Source organism: Apus apus, chromosome Z (assembly GCF_020740795.1).
Source record: "Apus apus isolate bApuApu2 chromosome Z, bApuApu2.pri.cur, whole genome shotgun sequence".
In the NCBI taxonomy this organism is placed as follows: domain Eukaryota; kingdom Metazoa; phylum Chordata; class Aves; order Apodiformes; family Apodidae; genus Apus; species Apus apus.
In genome coordinates, this window is record NC_067312.1 from 38,611,579 (window position 1) to 38,632,806 (window position 21,228).

General features: G+C 38.5%; 1 protein-coding gene across 1 annotated transcript; it reads right to left on the bottom strand.

Annotated features, from left to right (window-relative positions):
* Window positions 1-5,952: 5,952 nt before the first annotated feature.
* CZH9orf85 (chromosome Z C9orf85 homolog) lies at window positions 5,953-21,197 on the bottom strand. Its single transcript, XM_051642725.1, has 4 exons — window positions 21,068-21,197; window positions 12,114-12,220; window positions 9,075-9,188; window positions 5,953-8,086 (listed from the first exon to the last, which is right to left on the bottom strand). The coding sequence occupies exons 1-4, from the start codon at window positions 21,167-21,169 to the stop codon at window positions 7,909-7,911; spliced, it is 501 nt and encodes a 166-aa protein (XP_051498685.1). The 5' UTR covers window positions 21,170-21,197; the 3' UTR covers window positions 5,953-7,908.
* Between the last annotated feature and the right edge of the window lie 31 nt (window positions 21,198-21,228).

Here is a 21,228-nt window from a genome sequence, read left to right on the forward strand (position 1 = left end):
CCAAAAGAGGAAGACAAACCGCTTGCTCTCCACAAATGCAAATGTCATTCTTTGATTCAAAATATCCAAATCTTAAAAATCCAGCACCATATATATAGGTTGTGGGGTTTTTTTCAGACTCTTCAAACTAACATAGGAAGAATGAAGTAGACCTTGATTTTTTTTTTTAAGTTAAGTTCAGCTCCTTTCAAGAAAATGTTGTTTATCATGCATTTTACCACTTAGAGAATACAGCACGTAACTTCTTGTGTGACTCATTTAATCAGATTGATGCATATGGATCCCCGTGTGTATGCTCTCCACCAGTTTTTCAAGACTTCTGAGGAAATGAACAAGCTGAGCTTAAGATATCAGTGCATAATCTTTTCTTTGGTCTAATTCATATGTAGTTTGTGCAATGTTGTGGGTATTTGGGTGTTTTTTTTTTCAATTTGCACAACAGGGAGCCAAAGCATGTTAGCACTGACTTTTGAAAACTCAGTATTTGCCTACTTGTGGTATTGCAGCTGTAGGTGTGGAGGTCAGGCTGGGAAGCATGGCCTTTTAAACTGTCCCTAAAAGCAGAGTGCAAATCAAAAGTAGAACTCCCAGCTCAGGTGTCTGCTTCTCTCTTGAGCAGCTTGCTAGAACTGCAGACCCGTGTTGCAGCTCGCTGCATGGACTGGGGAGCGTTGCATCCCTGTGAGATAAAAGCTGGCCAGCCAGCTCCAGGGTATGAAAGTAAAGCACTTAGGGGATACCCTACCTGCAGCCTGAGACCGCTGGTGGTTTTGAGGCCAGTATCACGAAGCAGTGTGTTTTTCGCTTTCATACAGTGACACCTGGTGTTGTAAGAAAAGTTTAGCAAGAGAGAAAAATGAGGACGTAGTAACAGCAGCACCAGGAAGGCATGCATCTTTGCTTAGCCTATGGTCATACGTCACTGGCAAGCAAATATGCCGAGTTTTTTTCAGCACTGTTGGTTCCACATTTATTAAAGGATACAAAGTGCTAACTTACTCTTTCTTCTTAGATCCTTTGTCTACACAAGGTCATACCTCTCATTTGTACTTTGTGTGTAGAAATCACATAGTGACAGCAACAAAACCAAATGGGTAAGTTATTGGAGTAGGATGTAAATTTTGGGTTATGTTGCTAGTTTCTTGCTGACCTTGTAGCTCCTGTGACCTCAAGCGTTTCACCCTAACTGATTTATACAGCAACTGCCACAAAGACTTGGAGTCCTTACCTGTAATGAAATAGCAAAGCAGTCCTATGAATAAACACAAACATATAAAAAAACCCAGCTCTCAGTCAAAATAAATCATGACACACAGTGGACTATTTGATATTAGTTAGGGAAGATAAATTTAACCACCAATATAGTTTACTCCAGATCAGTAAATCAAGGTCACTTGTACCACTGCTTACCTTTAGGAAGGTACAAAGCAGTCCCAGCTACAGAGTAACACCACTCGTTGGTCTTGTTAAGCAGTAGCTTTATGCAGAACAGAGCCACACTCAATAGCATAACTAGTGGTAAACATAGATTTAATATGAACAAGAAAAAAACGACGAAAAAGCCTATAAAAGTACAGAGGTAAAGTGGTGACAGTTATTTTCTCACTGAGAAGGTCAGTGACAGGAATGGGAGTCTTGATCCGAATTATTCTTTTTAGGTAACTCCCCCATAGGCCCCAAGAGAAAAAGCACATTACAGAATAGTTACTGTCCATTCGGAAGCTTCGCTGAAGTTGCTTTCATTTTCACCTAAAATTAAGAAAGCTCAAACAGCAACCTAGGTATTTAATTCCTCGGAGCCTGCTTGCAACTCCTATATAGCACGCTAGGGGGCACTAAACACTAACTTGTCAGGCTAATGAGGGTAAGGAGGTAGGTTTATTATTTGGATTTCCATGCACATTACAGTGATGGCTGTGAAGACGAAGAGAGGCGGTTGCAGGCTCTGTGAACCTCTGTATTTCCATACTCACAAGTTCTACGTCTTGTTTATTTCAATTAGAAGCTCTTTCTTTTTTTTTCCCCTTTAAATGGCATTTTGGACAGAGTTGGTTTTGGAAGCCTGCCTGCCACCCTCAGATATTTGGCAGAGACCCTTCTCTTAATTCAAAGAGTAGAGGCATATGCATTCCTCTTCCTTTCAAGCCACACACTGTGTTTTAATTAATGTCTCTGCTCAGCAGGGGAACAATGCACACTCCATACTCTAGAGTAGAGGGAGGTCTGGACTGCCACATGTGCAGAGTGGCAGGGGACAAGAATGTCAAACAGGACATATTTCTGAAGTGTGCTGGGTGAGCACTACAGCACTTTTTTTTTGACACAGCCAGTCAGCTACTAATGTGGGTTTTTTAAGTAGACAGCCATAATCTTTGTTTGGTCTACACAGGCCTTAGAGAGAAGTTCAGCCACAAGGATGTGAAAGGAGCAATTAGTTGAATTTGGTGATCCAAAACGTAATTAATTCTGGATGCGGAGGAGTCACAATGTCAGTACTACTTATACCCAAATGCAACTCGAGCTAATACAGAAACTGAAAAAAGTAGAAAATTTTCTGCTGAAATACAGTAAAAACAATGTTTCTGAAGTTCCGGTCACTGCATAGTTTTCACATGGCTTAATCCTTCATGTAACACTTTCTTAAAATAGGAAGATTTTGGCATAATGGCATCAGTCTTGTTAGACATTTATGCCAAATTTCTTGTTTTTTCAGAGCATAGGTCACAAATATCACTCCTTTGAAGCAAGCATTTTTTTATATGGTTCTGGTATTGATTCTGTTGCTGCTACTGGAAAAAACCTAGAGTAATCTATTGTTGCTGTCAGTCAGAGGCTGGATCAGCTGTCATTCAGGCTAGCAAATTCTACAGCTCTACAGTGCAGAACCACCATGTGTAACAAAGAAAATAACCCTAAAAGGAACAAAATAGTTAGGAGACAGAGTAGGGCATATGAGGAAAAAAAAGCAAACCCAAATCACAGAAAAAAACCTGTTACACGTGTAGCTTGCTGGCACTGATAATACAAGATTCACTGCTGTACCACATATACTAATATGTAAACTATGGATACTCTTTACAGATTCTTTTTACCTATTATGTCACACTTGCTCACACAGGATTTAGAAAATGGCAAGCTAAGTGCAAGGAGCTTAGCTGTGATAAACTTGAGACTCAGAAATCTGTTGGATGTGGTCTGCATCCTGTTTTCAGATCCTCAAAGTCAAGCTTCTTATTGATGACTGAACATGAGCTTTATCCCTATTATTAAAAAAAGTTTTTTCCTCACTGACTTCAGTAGGGAAAAAGATAACTCCTATGTGATTTCACTGTGACTATTTTAGGGGACCCAGCAGGACAATCTTCTACCTGGAATCTGGCAAACATTTCTAGTCTGTTAGAGGTGATTTGTCTGAGAACACATTATCAGTCCTAGACAGATCTACTTCACTTTACATGCAAGTGTATTTTAAACTGTTTTGAGATTGAGGAAGTCTACACACGCACTGTTTGTGATGAGAGCAAATATGCAGAGCACATACTTTCTTTATCATGTATTTTTGTCATTTAACAGCTTTCAGGTAAAAAGTAGGCAGAAGAATGAAGTGAAACAGATGCTGACAGTGTGCCTGACCAGCTCCCTAAACATCTGATTAAGAATGTCTCTCCATGCTACTTAATCTTTCCTCATTAACTCTCTAAGTCAGCTTGACGTTTCTTATAAACAAAGCTAGTTTTGCATTTTCTACTAGCATTTGTTTACTTGTAAGAACTCCTGAACAAAAAAACCCCACAAATAATTGTAGGGCTAGAGGGCTACAAGGTGGCTTGCATTTGATTACCTGCTATATTTTCCTCTCTTTTCCTTGCTAATGCTATGATTTGCATCCAAGTACACGTCCATTACAGGGAGAAAACAAGCCATCCTTTCCCTAATTAACCAGCAGTCCTATAAACTTCAGAGTCTGGTATTATTTTAGTACTTTAGAGGAATACAGATTATCAGTAGTCAAGATAAGAACACAAGCGGCCAGACTATGCAAAACTAGAAGTAAATCAGCACTTATTTTTGTATTGCCTGATACATCAAAACATTGGATGAGAAGATCTCAGAGATGCTTGCAAACTTTGACAGACAGTTAAGAAGCTACGCTAGGAGGCAGCACACTGTCCATACTGGCTCTCCCTGTACTGCAATGAATCCAGATTGTCCTAAGACATATTTACTTATAGGAATTTGGTTTTCCAGAACCCTCTACAAGGTAATGATGACAAGTTCTGACAGCTCAAACCTATGATAAGCATTTCCCCTTCTGAAGTGAGAATCATCTTGCATGCCTGCTGACAGTCCATTATCTAATTAATTACTGTCAGTGTTGAGTCACACTGAATGTGAATTGGTAACGCTCTTAAGGACAGTCAGTTAACAGGAATCCAGCTCGGTCAGAAGCATTACTTGGTCTCCTTTATTATTCAGATGACTAATTATTAACATCTATCCTGCTCTTCTTCAGCAATGCATTTGGTAAGGACCCACGAGGTTCAGCTGAATTTCTGAAACACCCAGTCATTTAAACCACATCTCAGTATCGTGCACGCAGGGTGGTATTAATTCCTCTCTTCGGAAGTTCACAAACACAAATTCATTGTTCTTTGTGAAAGAGGTAGAAACCTTTCAAAACCTCAATTAAAACTCTAAATATGCAACTAAACTAAAGATCACCCGAGATCTCTTTGATGATTTTTTATCTCCTTCCCTTTTTTTATTTTCTCATCTATATATGATTCTACTAAGTATCAGAGTGTAAAGAGGTTCTGTTTCTCCATAATTGTGTGCTCAACCTGTCTTCACAAAAAAAAGTCCTCCCTTGAAATTCAGAACTATTACTTAAAAGTCTTCAAAAATAGTATCCTGCTGTAATTGCAAATGTGCCCAAACTTCAAACTAAAATTGTTCCTTTTATTCCTCTAAGGGGTGTCTTCAGTAAAACAAACTTCTTTTCCCCATAATAGCAAATGTGCCCAAACTCCCAGGTCAATAAATTTGCAAGCTGATTCACAGCCACATCATCATACATTGTTTTAGCTGCGGCAGTCCTTTCCAGCAGTTTATCTTTTAACCACAGCTAGGCCCAAAGACAGAACAGAACACTTGCCAGAATTAAAAGGTGTCTTGAGAGAAGCTGCACTAACACCAGTCAGCCACCACTGCAGCTGTGCTCACTCATAGCAAAATTTCATCTGCTGCAGTATCAACTGTCCACCTGAACTCCTAACAGAGCATTGGCTGTGCAATATGAAGATGCTAACTTCAGAGGACTTTCCCTAATATTTGTGTTTTGTTGCTACATGCTGTCCATCTGTGTGGCACTGCTCTTCCTCAGTACTGACAGGTCATGTCACCACTTAGAGAGCCTTTCCCTTTATTTTCTCATTATACAGTTCCTTCCAGTTCCATGACATATTTTCCTATCATTCCAGGATTTCCTCTCATCTTTGAAAAAAAGGCTAGGCCATTACCAAGTCTTTCCAAGGGGAAGAACATTTCCCATACATAAGTCATTTTCAAAACCCAAGTTCAATTTTCATAACACTCATGGTTTCCTCTTCAGAGAGACTCTTTCTGAAACTAATTCCAGATTACTTATTAAGTCCCCTAAAATTCCCAAACCTGTCATCTGCAATGTGTTTGTGATACTCTTTGTTCACTTTGTTTTTATCAACAGGGCAGCGGGGCAGAACAACAGGTGATGTCACACTAAGTCAGATATCACTGCTGTCTTGTTGGGAAGACATCTGTCAACGCAATGTGACCTTCAGACTAATTTCCAGTCTGTTCTAAACACACCAGGAGGAGACAACCTCCTTTTGTGCCACTAAGCACAACTGCCACTGTGCTGGTCCTTCACAGCTTCACTGATTCTTCCAAAAGAAACCACTGCCCTTCTACAACTTTTACATTTCTGAATTTCTTGGGATTTATTAGTTGCAGTTAAGTGAAAAAAAAAAAAACAAAACCAGTGTGTTTAATCACAAAGTTAGTTGTTTACCTTATAAACAACATGTTTATAGAGTGGGTGGAGAAAGGAGATGGGCTGTTTGGGTCACCAGTCATAGTTCTTTATGACTGCGAACATAATAAGCAAACCCAGAAGGAAACCAAATACTACCCAAACAGTTAGCAAACTTTAGACTTTGTCTCAGTGGAAAGCCAAAAAAGATGCATCATGGGAACAGAGATCAGTAGAATGTTTTTCAGTTGTTTACTGCTAGTGGTTATCACAAAACACTTAGCAAAAATCCACCTACGCAAAAGATTTACATGGGACTGAAAGGATAAAAATTAAAAAGCAAGCAGATTGCTAGTCCTTAGAGATCATTACAAAAACAAGTTGTAGATACTTGGATGCAACTTAAAATAAGTTTAGAAAAGGTAAAAGGGTATTTTAATGTACAACACAAAACAAAAAGACAGATCTAAATAAATAAAAGGCAATACAAGAAAAAGTTTATTCTTAAGGCCTTATTTGTAGTAACAAGCACCTACACAGTTAAGGAAAAATAGGAAGAGCTCACTGTTCCATGACTGATTAAAGGAATTTTGCAGTTGCCTATATAGTAAATACATAGTATATATTATATGTTACTAAATACTACTATACTACTACTACTACAAATAATAAAATTGTCCTTTAAATCAGAAGAGTTTCAAGGCTATTGACTGCTCAATGTCTTAGTACTCCACATCCTGGTAACTAGATTTTCTTTAAAGGTAAGCTCAAATACAGCAGCCACAGGGTGGCTGTGCAAAGCATAAAATTTCAGTATTTCTCCCTTTGACTGGGGGTGGGGAGTAATCCCAGAGCTGAAGTCCCTCACAGTTAATTTGAAGAGAGTAGTTTGGGATTCAAATTTTCTCTTGCCCATTACTGCAAATCAGGCAGAACCCCAAAGCAGATGTGTAGCTGTTGTGTAGTTAGTAAAAACAAAAGCTAAACCACTTAATTTCTATGAGGTACTTCTTCAGCTTTATATACAGAGGTAGCAGACTATACAGAAGAAATCAAATCATCCTGAATCACGTAAAAAAGAGCTACTGCAAACTTAGTGAAGTTCTTCATAGAGCTTAATCTACATTGAAATAACCCCTAGAATGAACTGAAAAACACGAAGAGCCTAACTACCTAAGCATCACTACACTACACAACTGTTTCCATATCACAGCAAACTACTTTAGATCAGCAGTCAAAGGAACAGGAAGTATAAGACCTGTTATGAGAAAGTTTAAGTCTTCCATTTTTTTTCTTCCAAAACACTGGTAGTAACAAGGTCACAAATTTGTAATACATATAAATGGTAAATAGGCAACAACTGCTCCTGAACTGTACTGGTAATGGCATTTAGGCCTTCTGGTTTTGGACAGAAAAGAAACATGAGGCATTAAGGGTAATGACCACTTGGTATTTTGACCCTGTTTGGAAACGCATTGACAGAAGTTCCAAGTTCTGTCTTCAGCAAACTGTCACAGCTGGTTTAACTCTTCCTTTTTATGAGAAGACTCAATATTTACTCTAGACTTCCATGTAGCTTTCCAAGTGGCAATCCAACATATGTAATACTAAATTTAGAACAGCTACTCAAAAAGGCTTTATTCCAGAGAAACAGGACATTGTTACCGGTATGCAAGAAATAACTATGCTTTAAGATTCAATTTCAGAATCTCTTCACAAGAAATTCTCCTCTTAATACAAAAAAATATTTTTATACAAAACCCCCAACAAGTGTCATAATACACAGTGTCAACATTTATACACAAGGACCTTAGACATCAAACCAGGTTTTCAGAGCAGTTTAAGGCAAACATTGGTTCACCACTTTTGATTGCAATCTCTTACACATACTAAACCTTTTAGATCTCTGTCCTTTCAAAATTCATACTTTTAAATTGTTCTTCAAGCACATCAGAATCTTCATTGCTGTCTGTACTACTGAAGTTTGTATCAAAATCAAGCTCGTCCTCCAATCCACTGTTCTCTTGGCCATTTTTACTAGTCACGTTCTCATTTCCATCTTGTCCTTTATCAATCCTGCAGAAAGCAAGAAAATGTTATCACCATCCACTTTCAGATTTTGTTTTTCGAATGGGATAGACAGCGGAATATTCTACCAGGGATGGAAGGAAGTGGGAGGTGGGGAGGAGGAGAGGGACAATAACCTAAACTACTTTCACTTTGAATAGAAAAGATATGAAAGACAGTAAAGGAAAAGGAGTCTGTGAAGAAAAATATGTTTGGATGAAGACCAAATAAGCAACTGCTGTTGGTCAAGTTGTCACAACCTAGTAAATCAACACAGGATGCTCAATAAAGAAAGAACTCCAGTAAAGGAATAAAAACCCCATAAGCCTGCTAAATATATTGCAGTAACTGTGCATAATACTAGCCCTTGTTTAGTTTCTCTGTTCACTAGTAACTGAATCATCAAATGACAGACAAAATGCAACCAGTAAATTGGGTTATGTATATTTTGTAGTCCTCCATACCAAAATCCATTTTTAAAGTTCTTTGTTCCTAAGGAAGATTTGCAGTTTACCCTTTGGTATGAAAATAAAGTGTCTTATCCAAGTAAGACTCCTTTTGGCCCAGCTCCTCTAACATCAGTTAAATTAGTTATTAGAAGATTAGATTAGATATTAGAAGAAACTTCTTCACTGAAAGGGTAATTAAACACAGGAACAGAATGCCCAGGGAGGGGGTTGAATCACCATCTCTGGAGGTGTTTAAAAGACATATAGCTGTGGTGCTTAGGGACATGGTTTAAGCACTCAGAAGTTAGGTTAATGGTTGGACTCTATGGTCTTAAAGGTCTTTTCCAACAGAACAATTCCGTGATTCTGTAATCAATAGGCATTCCACCCCTAGAAGAAAATAGGGTAGTAACTCCTGCCGATTCCTGTCAGAATTATTCAGAATATCATACACAGTACAACAGCTACTTAGCAGTTTCCAAACAAACTTTATTAAAAGGGGAAGAAAAAGAGCAGTACCGAAACTTTGTAACCCAGAAGCTACTTACGGAATTACTATTTCTTCTTCTTTTCCACATTTAGCACAAACTTCTAGTTTACCAGCACATGGACGACAAATAATATGGTAAGGATCTTTCACAGTCTTCTGGAGGCACTTCACACTGTCAAGAGAAAGAAAACATGATTAAAAAAAAAAAAAAAAAGTGTGGTGACTCGTTAAAGATTCTGTGTTCAAAGATAATACAGACGTATTATCTGGAAGGAACACATTATAGGCCAGTTTCGCATTAAACTATTGGTGTTTTAACAAGCGGCACTATAAAAATCATTGCCTGTCTCCCTTCTCCTTTAACTTTTTCAGGAAGAATTACGAGAACAAGAATGGATGAAGAAACATGAAGTCAAGAATTTTTATATTTAAAGTAACAAAAGAAACCTTTCCATTCATTTCAGTAGGTAGTTTTACTTTAACAGCTTCTGCTTTAATAGTAAAAAAAAAAAGAGAAATTATTACAAAAGGGTGCATTCATTTTACAAATAAAAAACTTTCAATTCAAACACTACAATGTCTTCCTCTTGAATTTCTCAGAGTAAAATGAGTAAAAGCCAATGCTGTACTTTGCTTTCTATGAACACACACCTGTACAGAAGTGTATTCTGAACAATCCCAACCTAATTAGGTAAAGGTTTGGGACTATTCTTTTTCAAAATATCATAAAAACCTTCATAGATTAAGTAATTTCTAAAATGCTATGGCTTAACATTAAGCTGACATTTCTAAACCCTTGTATTTTTGGAGAACAGAACCCAGAACTACACATCCCACATAACGCTGCTGTCTTAAAAGTCACTTCTTGGCTCCTCAGCCACTCAAGAGTTCTGTCAGGAAAGATTTAGCACACAGTTCTGAACAGTGGATTTGCAGATTTAGCTAAAATAGGCTAAAGAAAAATGTAGAGTGTTTTTAAATGCCTTATAAGAAGAGAGGCACTACCTAGCATATAGCAAATCAATTTTTACTCAGTTTCTCAAATTCCATTCATTCTTAAGCATGATTGGCTTCTCCCTACTGCCTTCATCTAGGTTCTGCTAAGCTTTCTCTATTCAAGTGCGCATACCCAATTCCTTGAGAAAACAACCACAAAAATTGCTGTAGGACACATTTGACAAAAGCAGTCTGAACTGCCTAGTATTTATGCTCTTCCCTCTCTCCCAGAAAAAAACCTACAGAAAATAGCTTCTTAGTTTAGTTTTAGAGTTTTTTTCCTCTTTGTTCTCTGTTCAGTTGCATTAGTATTAAAAAAATCTCTACAGCTCTTCCCAGCCATGTCACACCAAACAAGGGCACTATCAATGCAAGGCAGATAAACTTCTTTTTAAAAATTAGTTTAATTTATAATAAAACCTGAAATAAAAGTAAAGTTGGGATAACTTCTGCTTGTACTAACAATCACAATTTTGAAGATGTTAAAAAACTGAAAATAAACTGAGGTACGGAGAAGTCCTCCATTCCCATCATCTGTGACATGAAGAACTCATTATTTTCCATGTAGTCATTATAATGTGTTTATTTCACCTAGAAGCTTCACCCATTGAAAATTTTCAGTCTTGGCCTTTCAGAACAGCGGCCCACTCAACCATTGTACTGCTCTAGGCTGGACTAGAAAACATCACTGTGGAGCTAGAGCAGCCTGTCACCCAATTTACTTGTCCAAAAAGACAATGGAAAACATCACATCTGTCATAAGCAGCTTTCCCACAATGCCACTTTTTCTATTTCAAATGCTTCTCTGATTTTTGTGCTTGTTTTGCCAGTTTTTTTTTCCCATTGGGGGTAGGAAGAGAAGAGCAAAAGAACTAAAATCACCACTACACATTTTGTTACAGCTTATTACTTTTAAATGGGACGAACACAGTCTCACGAGAAAGAGTTAAAAAGACAAATCCCAACTTTATCTATGGTTCACAGAACCCAGAATGTTTGAGAATCGGTGAGACTTCTACATAATATTTTTTTTTACACTAATGGATTAAAGTGTTTACTAACACCAAAATATCTGTTGCATATGGTTTCATATTAAGGAGAAAAACCTCTCACACGTGGGTTATAATACTATAAAGAAGGATTCTTTCCCTTTTAACCTATTGAAAATCAAAATAAAACACACCATCATTCACAGAACTGCACATAGACATTTACAGAACCTCTCTGAGCAGTTCATAAGTACATAACTGAGAACAACACAAAAAAGCAGAGCAAGCTACTGTGACAAGGCTGGCTCTATCATACACCACAGCCCAGATGCAGCTTCTTTTGAGTTCAGTATTTCACTGCTGGAGTTCACAGCCACTGAGGCAAGCACCTCTGCAGCTGAGTAAGTAAGGAAGAAGAGTATGTCCACTTCAGAATATTACCACATAAAACACCTATAATTTTTTAAAAATATATTTATCACCTTTTTAATGTACTTATCCAAAAGCCCCTGATACAGGACTATATGTAAACAATGCTAAACATTTGATACTTAGGATTTCAGTTTCACATGCAAAAAGAGAGAAGGTGTTATGACTTAACTAAATGCATGATTGTAAACATTTTTGTAAGAATTGAGGCCTCCGTAATGCTGAGAACAGTGTTGCTATGAGTTTTGACATGACAAAATTAAAGCCTTTCTTGCAATTAGGTATTCTTTCTCAACTACAAAAGTTAAGGGATGTGCTGATTCCTCTGCTATGGACTTGCAATGAGGCCTTGGAAAATCCTGTTGTAACTGGTACAGGTTTGACTTTTTCTTCAGGAAGGCACGCTGAGGGTTTTGTTGACTTACAGGTCCACACGTAAAGCATTTACAAAGCGAAGAGGGAAACAACTGCTTTTCCACTCTTTTTTCTTTTCAGAAATTTAAGATAAAAAGACTAAAACATTAGAAAGTGAACATTGCATATATATTGTCATTGCATTCTCCAAATTTGAGGATTGTCACATAGTAACAGCTTCTGGCTCTGAGTTTCCAAAACTAGAATATTTTGCAAAAAAAGTTCACAAGCTACACTATGAGTAATTAGCAAGAAGCATCTTAACTCACCATTTCTTAGGTTTTGATAGTAGTTTGTACTTGCTGAACTTTACCCGCCACTCCAAGATACCTTTGCAATGCTGACACACTCCATCATGAAGCTTAGCATTTATTTTCTGAATAATAGAAAATAGAAAAAAATTAAGATTTCCTACTTTCATAAGCATAATCTTGGTTAAAAAGCATTTCCAATGATCATGTGGTGAATACAGTATTTAGAAAGATCCTTGTTTGATATTAACATAATATTGTATATATTTACTGCTAGTAAAACTCTTCAGTGGAAGGAGTGCTGAGGTATTATTTTACCTTGAGGTAGTCTTCATTACTACTATAATAATTTTAGTAATGTTGATAGTAGCACTTAGGTCACTATATTGTTGATAATATATTATTATAGGTTTGTTGTGGGTTTTTTTCATGTCTGGAGACTTTACAAAGCAAATATAGGTAGAAATGTGTCCTGAAATACACAGTTTTTAGCCAAAGAAGACAACTCACAAGACTTAGTGTAACTTACTATTGCTCAAGCTAGTATTATACTGCATATTTTAAATAAATTGTCTCAGGATTTTTTTCTCAGATCACAAGAAAGTAGAATCCACACATTATTTGCAGTCAAATCATTCAGTGTACCTGTCATCATCAACTTCCTTTATGAAAAAGCAGTACTTCAACCCAACACCATGCTGCCAACTAAACTGTATCCTGAAGTGTCTCGTCTATATGTTTTTTGAACACATCCATGGAAGGTGACTCATCCACTTCCCTGGGCAGCCTGTTGAATGCTTGACCACTTTTTCAGTAAAGATTTTTTTTCTAGTATCCAATACAAACTTCCCCTGGCATAACTTGAGGCCATTTCCTCTTGACCCAACCCCCACATCGCTATCACCTCATTTTGGGTAGTTGTAGAGAGCAAGAAGATCTCCTCTCAGCCTTTTCTTCATCCCCAGTTCCCTTGGCTACTCCTCATATGACTTGTTTTCTAGACTCTTCACCAGCTTGGTAGCTCTCCTATGGACATGCTCCAGCACCTCAGTGTCCTTTTTGCAGTGAAGGGTGCAGAACTGAACACAGTACTCAAGCTGTGGCCTCACCAGTGCTGACTACAGGGGCACGATCACTTCCCTGCTCCTGCTGGCCACACTATTTCTGATTCAGGCTGGGATGTTATTGGCCTTCTTGTTAACGTGGGCAGATGATGTTTTATCCAACCTTAATGATGTTATGATTTAATTTTTTTGCTCTCAAGTATCTAGGAGAAAATCCTCAAAATGGTCACTTAAACCTACAGTATATTTTCAAGACAATGCAAAGTTTACATTAAGATTTTCTACAACATTTTGTGTTCAGTTTGCTTAGAAATACAAAATGTCAACTGCCCAGTACTGTGTGCACAAGAGAAGTTATTATGAGGTGGGAAGTAGTACCAAACCACACTGTTACGTTATACAACAAGCAACAAAGACTTGTACATTCAATCTATTTATTTCTTCTGTATCTAAAAATGCCAGCATAACTTCATCTATTGTACAGTTGTGTGCATTCCTTCAGAACTTCAAAAATAGAAATTTCTCAATGTAAGAAGTGCATATAGCAAAAAAAAAATTTCTATTATGCCTCTTTTAAGACAGCTTAAAAATAGGTGCCATACCAAAATTACCTCATCTACATGGTCCAACACACATGTATTTCTTAGAATACCTAGAAGTTCATTGAAATAGATTCTGTATTAACTGGGATTAGAGTTTATGTTATTCTTTTTATAAACAAACTGAAAAGCTATTTTATGCATATAGTAGCTTCTGAAGTAATTTACTGTATTTGTGACTCACAAGAGCTTCTTACTGCTCCATGAAGTACTACTTCAACACATGAGACAAAAGAGTAAGCCTAACATTAAGAGCACAGTATCTTATTCTATTAAAAAAAACTATATGTGGCAGAGGAAATGCTACTTAGGAGTGAGTGCTACTATGGAACTTGTTTTCCGCTGTTTCCATTTTTACTAAACTTCAGTAATTCAGTATGAGTTTTTCAGAATGGTGCGGTTAACTGTATATTTAGCACTTTTTGGCTGGTTCACTTAAAAGACAGTAAACCTTTTTCTTTTTTTTTTTTTTTTTCCCAAATGATTGAATACAGATTTGGCACGTTAAAAAAAAAATAATTAAAAAAACAGTTTTTGCAGAATGCTTGAATAATGCATACAGAAACCTGTGGTTCTGCTGTCAGTCATGCATTATGAATTAAATTTTCCAACAAACAGAAATATGTGGCTAATATGAAAACTTTTTGAGATCAGAAAATCATTGCTAAGTTTTCAGCAGATACCTGTTAAAGGACTGGCGGTTCGAACTGCTGTCAGCACTGTGCTCATTCTTCCAAGATTTAATAAAGTTGAAGATAAGCTTGCATTTCAGTGTCTGAAAAGCACAAAGTAAGGCTCCTAGTAATACAGCCTGAATAAGCTTCTAATAACCAGCAAAGCTGCCTGTTCTCCCTCTCACCCTCCTGATTTGCATTAATTAGTAATGAAGGAGTGGAGAGAAAAACACACTGTAATTTGTATTCCCGGGTGTTCTTTATAGTGATCAGTATTTTTAGTATTGCTAACCCAGAACCAAATAAACATAAAAAGATTGCAATAGTTTAAGCTTGACAGCTCGTTGTCTTTCTAAAGGGAGTTATCTTCCTTGCTGAAAACCACCTCATTTCCTATATATGTCCTGACATCAGGGCTAGGGACAGGAGCACTGTTACTAAGTGATGCAGGGACAGACTCAGCAATGTGTAATGTGCTTGGAATGCAAGTGGCCATGTGCAGGACTGCATGTGGCATAAACAGTGCAGAAGAAAATAGGAACTACTTTCACCTATCAACTGAAAGAAATCCAAAGTTCGTCAAACAGGCAGCCTATTACAAAGTCTACTAAACATTGCTAAGGAACAAGGAAATATGCATAATTATTAATGGAGCTTTATAAAGCTCTTCCCCCTCCCAATATGCCTATCATCTGGCTTCAGAATGCAATTAATCACTGTATGATTCTAGTAATTTTTAATTTTTTGTTTTTTATCAGACAAACTAAAATGCAGGCCATCCTGAATTCTGAAGATGCTACTTCATGTAATTCACAGAATAGATTTCTGCATTAAAATACTCATAGCAGAGGCCAAGAGACTAGACATATGGCAAAAAAATACTATTGTTGGGATTTCTTCACCTTTGCTTCAAACAACAAATTGCTGCATCATATCTGATGCCCTCATCTCAAAGATTAGTCCTCCCTCTATATTAAAATATTGTTTCACCACTGAAAAGGGTTCTTAGAAGATAAGAAACACACAAGCTCTAAGGCAAAGTAAAATAAAGTTAATGTAATTCAACTGCACAACAACAATCACATTATCCACATAAAAGTAACTAATCCCTATCAGAGCTGTTCTCTATTTTTATTAGTTCTACACTTTCACATCTGAACTGTTCCGTTTTCTTGGTATGATTAGCGGCATGTCAAGTATCCAATGCAAAGATAAAGAACATTGATCTAAATGCTGCCTAAGAGTCTTCTGATAGCAAATTAGATTGCAGCTGCGAAGATCACATTTATGTGTAACTTTAGATCTTGATTCAGGCATAAAGATGCCTGGACTTTTCAACCTAGTCACTTGTAGAACCACAAATTTTACACAGCAACTCAAAGAAACCACATAGTATCTGCTCAGAAGGTAAGAACTGGAACCCAGACAACAGCTTTTAGGTTCAAATTTCCTCCTTCTAAAAGGCACACATACAGCACAGTCTCTTCCTCCCTTCAGCTATTTCCTGTATTTTTTACGCAATGTTGGCACTTCAAGTATGGGATGGTGTAGTTAATCATTGTCTCAGCACATGTGACTATAAGAAAGGCTATGACTCTACAATCCTACCAGGCTGTTGATGTAGAAAGTCAATAGTGAATCATAGACTGATGTAAAGCAAGCAGAAGGGAGACTTACAGAATTTAAGCTTGACTTGTGTTTGCCTTCTAAGTTTATTTCGTTCATAAAAAATGCTTTAATATTTACTTGTTACTATTACTAAAACAAGTTCGTATTTTATGATGCTTTTCTACACTAAATCAAACATATCCTTCCAACAAAAAACATCATATAACTTTCAAAACAACACAGACAGAGAATGCTGTCCCTAATTAAAGATTTCAATAAGCTGTTTTTTCAATTTTTTTTAAATCACCAAGGAACATGGGAGAGTAAATTCACCTAACAGGCTTTTCTGGTGTCTCAGTTTCCAGTTAGAAAGAGGAAGTTATTAGCTAAATCAAAGAAATTCCTCTGCTGCTTACCTTTCCTATCGAGTTTTTAATATATATTGTACATTACTTAAACTTTCATGTATTCATATTTTCTTTCTTTTGCCCATTTAATAGCTTGCTCTCCTTCAAGGGAAAGAAAAAAAACCAACAACCCACACAAAGACCTGAACAAGGTTGGTCAACCTCACTATTCCCTTCCAACTTTTCTGCCCAGCTTTTATACAGGTAGCTAGCTGTCATGCACAAAGAGGTGGTAGTGCTGATGGCTTGAAATTGATTTCTTGGTGTGAGAACTACTTGGCAGGTTAGATTCCATTTCTGTCATAACAATTTATTTTTCTTATGCTTATTTCCCTGTTTAGTCAATAGCTCTTTCCTCTTCTCAATACTCCTCTCCAAGGACAAGTGCAAGTCAACCAGTGTTTACAGTATGTCCATATATTCTCCAAAGAAATTAACAGGTATGCAATACAGACAAACATAAACACTCACAAAGTATATGGTCACAAAATACTCCATGTGAGTATTACATACACACTGTCAGGTCAACTGCATTAACAAAACAGCATCCTCTGTATGCTCACATAACCCAGCATTAAATCATTTAACAACCTGCCAAAAGCAGTTCAGAATGTATTCAAGTGAACATATGAACCTACGCCTACTCACTGGGCACACAAAATAATCCCTAGCTTAAACTAGCATTATAGTGCTCACAAGTAAGACATAATCATGGGGTTTCAAAGAAGCCTCACTGCCTGTTTGGAAGTTTCTAATTATGTGTGAACTAATGGGTATTTTGATCTAATCTATTGAAAGCAGCTCCTACTACTGAGCACGCATCAGTGGTCTATTCTGCCGTAAATGAATGCAATGTCAATACCACCCATTAAACTTCCTTGTCAGAAGCACAGCTGATACTGATTCCATCAAGGCTGAATGCAGCACTTCTGATTAACTACATCTCTCAGAAAAACAAAAATCCACAGGATCTCCAGTGCATGAATACAAAGTAGTTAAGAGTAGATCAGTGCAGCCTAACATCTGAAACTGTGATCCAAGATAGCAGCTTTTCAAGACTTTAGCCTATCATTCTACTTTATGTTGCATTAAGAACAGAAACTAACCAAACTCTGATACTGTTACCCGACAATTTCAGATGGCTACTGCTTTATCTGTATCTCCCCTCTAAGCTTCAAGTCACAATCACCGCTCAGCGTTTAAGATCAGCATTCACCCGTTCTGTTATTACTGCCTTCCCACAATCTTAACTAGTGTGGCCACTGAAAGAAGTTATTTATCCTCACAGCGAGCCGATGAAGTAAAGCTGATGTTCAGAGTTAATAACCTCTGAAATTTAGGGAAATGTGAATTATCATACAGGATGTACTTGATGAAAGAAATGGAGAAACAGATCAGACACTCAGGTATAAATATGAGTAACTTTGTGGTATACCATCTTATTACAATGGAGTTCTAAATGTTCTCATTGAATGCTATTTGCTTTCATCTCTAGAACTACTCCAGCTTTCATGCTGACTTATGTAATATACTTTACATATAACATCAGGCATATTCCTCAGCTCAGTGCTGCAAACAGCTTTTCTGGAATACACTGTGTAAAACAAGCACCCACTATAAATGAACTCCAAGATTCAAAAAATTAACAATGCAGTGTGTCTTGCCCTGCCCTGGCTCTTCCTTCTTCAACCTGGGGTGCAGGTTTTCCCAGTGCTGTTGTAGGCTGTTACCCAAATACAGCAGAGGGGCAGCACATTTTGCTGCAAGGGTGTTTCCACCTCAACTAGTCTCTCCCAGAGTAATGCTGTAATAAAGACTGATCATTAGAGGAAAGACATATGGATCTTGTACAAACTGAAGCCACTGTATTTAATAATCCAACATCACTTATGTAGTGCAGAAATGCAGCAAGATAAAAAAATTAAGCTAAAAAGCATACTGCAGCTTTACAGGATAATATTGGATTGGACAGTGTATTACAGTAGTCAGAGATAGGCTAAATACCCAGAAAAAATAGTAATTCAGCAGTGATTTATAGGCAATCCACCCTCTCAGCAGCTCTGAGCATTCTGATCTATTGAACAAGTGAGAGGTGGAAACGAAGAATGCCCCACTCCTGTATCAGTTCCTGTGATCAAACTGCTGCTGTTTCTTCCCTTCCCTCACCACATCTTGAACATCTGGCACATCTGATCATTCAGGACTACACAAGACATAGATGCAAAACTGCCATCATTCAGCACAGTCTGTATCTGAACTGTAACATCAATCACCACCTAGTCTTTGTTAGTCTAACTTATTTGCAGATTTCTCAAATAGCAGTCTGGCCTACTCATCATTATAAAAGCCCTGTGCATTCCTTAGCACTAGAATTTGTACGTGACAGTACAAGAGAAGAAAAATGCATCCTTTCCCTTTACCACACACTAACCCCCTAACAGGAAGCACCTTCCTTCAAAAAGCTTCTTCCCTGTGTTCAGCCACCTCCATGAACTGGAAGGCACAGAGAGAAAATAAATGAGGAATTTGAAAAACAAAAAAAATTTACACATATGTTATCACACTTAATGCCCATAGTCAATCTGGCTACATTCAAAAGCTTTTGAAAATGTATTTATTTATTTGAGTTCATGGTATTGTGTAGCCAGTTTTGCATGATATAAAGCATTTTTAAAAAAGAAAACTACCCATGTGGGTATTAAAGGGATTGCTTCAGTTACAAAACTGATGAGAGAACTGAGTTTCTCTTCGAAGACCTTTCAGATATACTCTCTAGGATATTTTTGTGTGTGTTGTGTGTAGAGGCCAGACAGGAAAAGAGTCTCCTATCAGGATCTTTCAGTGACTCACACAATGAGTAACAATTGTGCTGCTCAGAGCCCCAGGAAAGCAGGGTGTTCAACTTGCAGAACCAGTCTTTCCTCATGCAAAAAAAAAAAATCCAAACCCCTAAACCTACCACAAAAAACCCCCAAACTTCCCTCTGTTGCCATTACTTTAACTTACTACTTTCTTCCCCTCCTCTTAGTTTTTTTTGACAACCCAGTCATGTTTAGTTAAAGACATACTGACAAAACAGCAATAGCACCAGACAGCCTCTTCTACAATGCTAATCTTGTGTTTTATTAATACCTTTCAGTTTAGCTTTTATGACAAAACATTCCACTTTTGTGTTGTTACTGCTCAGGCACACTACTTGGTCTTCATCCTCTCCCATGCTGCTCTTATATTTCCACAGCTACAAGCGTAGAACATGTTGCCAGACTACATGGTAAAACCCTTCCCTTGTTTAAAAACAGAAAGACAACAGAAGTCTTTTGTAACAACAGTGTGAAAATATCAAACCATGATAAAGTGTGTAGCAAAAGCACTGATAAAACTGCTAAAGACACACTTCTATGTAACCACTTGGAAAGGTTCCTTGAAGATTTTTTCTAACGCCTCAAAGCAAGCATGAATCATTTCAAGTTCTCTCACAAGTATGCAAAGTGAAACGTGGTATGGTTGGTGGAGCACAGTTGTTAAATAAATTGTCAAAATATGAAGATGTCTTAAGTAATACCACATAGCCACAAACTATGAGAAGAACAAGTATCGTTCAGAAGTCACTTAACACTGCAGGGAACGTTTACTTCCTGTCCTCACTGCACAACCAAACATTCTGTATTTCAGTCTACCTCTTAATAATATTTTGGCTTAATGAGGGCCTTTAATGTCATAAATATGATTCAAGCATCAAGTGATTTGTTCATGCAACAGCCTATGACACAGGGCCATATAGCTATCTGAAACCACAGAGTATCAGGCTGGAAGGACACCAAGGACGGTCTAGACAAGGCAGCCCAGCATCATGTCGAGTCAAATTTTAAGCCTTCAATATTGGGGATTCTTAACACTCCCCTGGGAAGATTATTTCAATCGCTGATTGCTCTGTGAAAACTATTCCTCGTGTTCAACAGAATCTCTCCCGAAGTAACTTGTACCCATTACCGCCGTCTTTTCCATGTGACTTCTTGTAAAAAGGGAGTCTTAATCTCTTTTGTAGCTGCCCTTCAAATACTGGAACATGCTGATGAGGTCTCCCCTAAGCCTTCTTTTCTCCAGGATAAACCCAGTTCTCTCAGGATTCCTGCTCCTTTGGTCACCTTTGTGACCCTTCTATGGATGCTCTCCAGCCTGTCCTCATCGCTTTTGTACAGTGGAGCCCAAAATGGGTTGCTACTGTTTACTCCCTTAACACCGCAGTGAACCTTTTGGACAGACCTCGGACAAAGGTTTCTCCACCACTGAAAATTAGAGGTCTCTCGGCTTCCACCTCTACTGGACTTTGCGATCCGGGAGCTCTTGCAGCAGCAGGCCGCAGAGGGACAGGCCGCAGAGGGACAGGCCGCAGAGGGACAGGCCGCAGAGGGACAGGCCGCAGAGGGACAGGCCGCAGAGGGACAGGCCCCGGCTCCAAAGGCACCTGCGCACCCAGCGCCGCAGCAGCTCCCGCTGCCGCCCCCAGCCCCGCTCCGCGGCGCCGCCCCCGGCCGCCCTGCCCCCGCAAGCGGCCCGTGCCGCCGTGGCTCCCGGGGAGGCGGGAGGCGGGCCGGTCCCGGGGCCGGTCCCGGGGCCTACCTTGCGCCGGGCGCTGCTGTCGTACTTGTCGTTCCGGAAGGCGTGCGCGTTCTGGTAGCGCTGGGGCCGCGTGCGGGACACGTTCCCCTTCTCCGAGCTCATCCCCCGGGCAACCGCCACCGCAGGCGGCACCTGCCCCGGAACCGCTCCGCGCCGCCCCG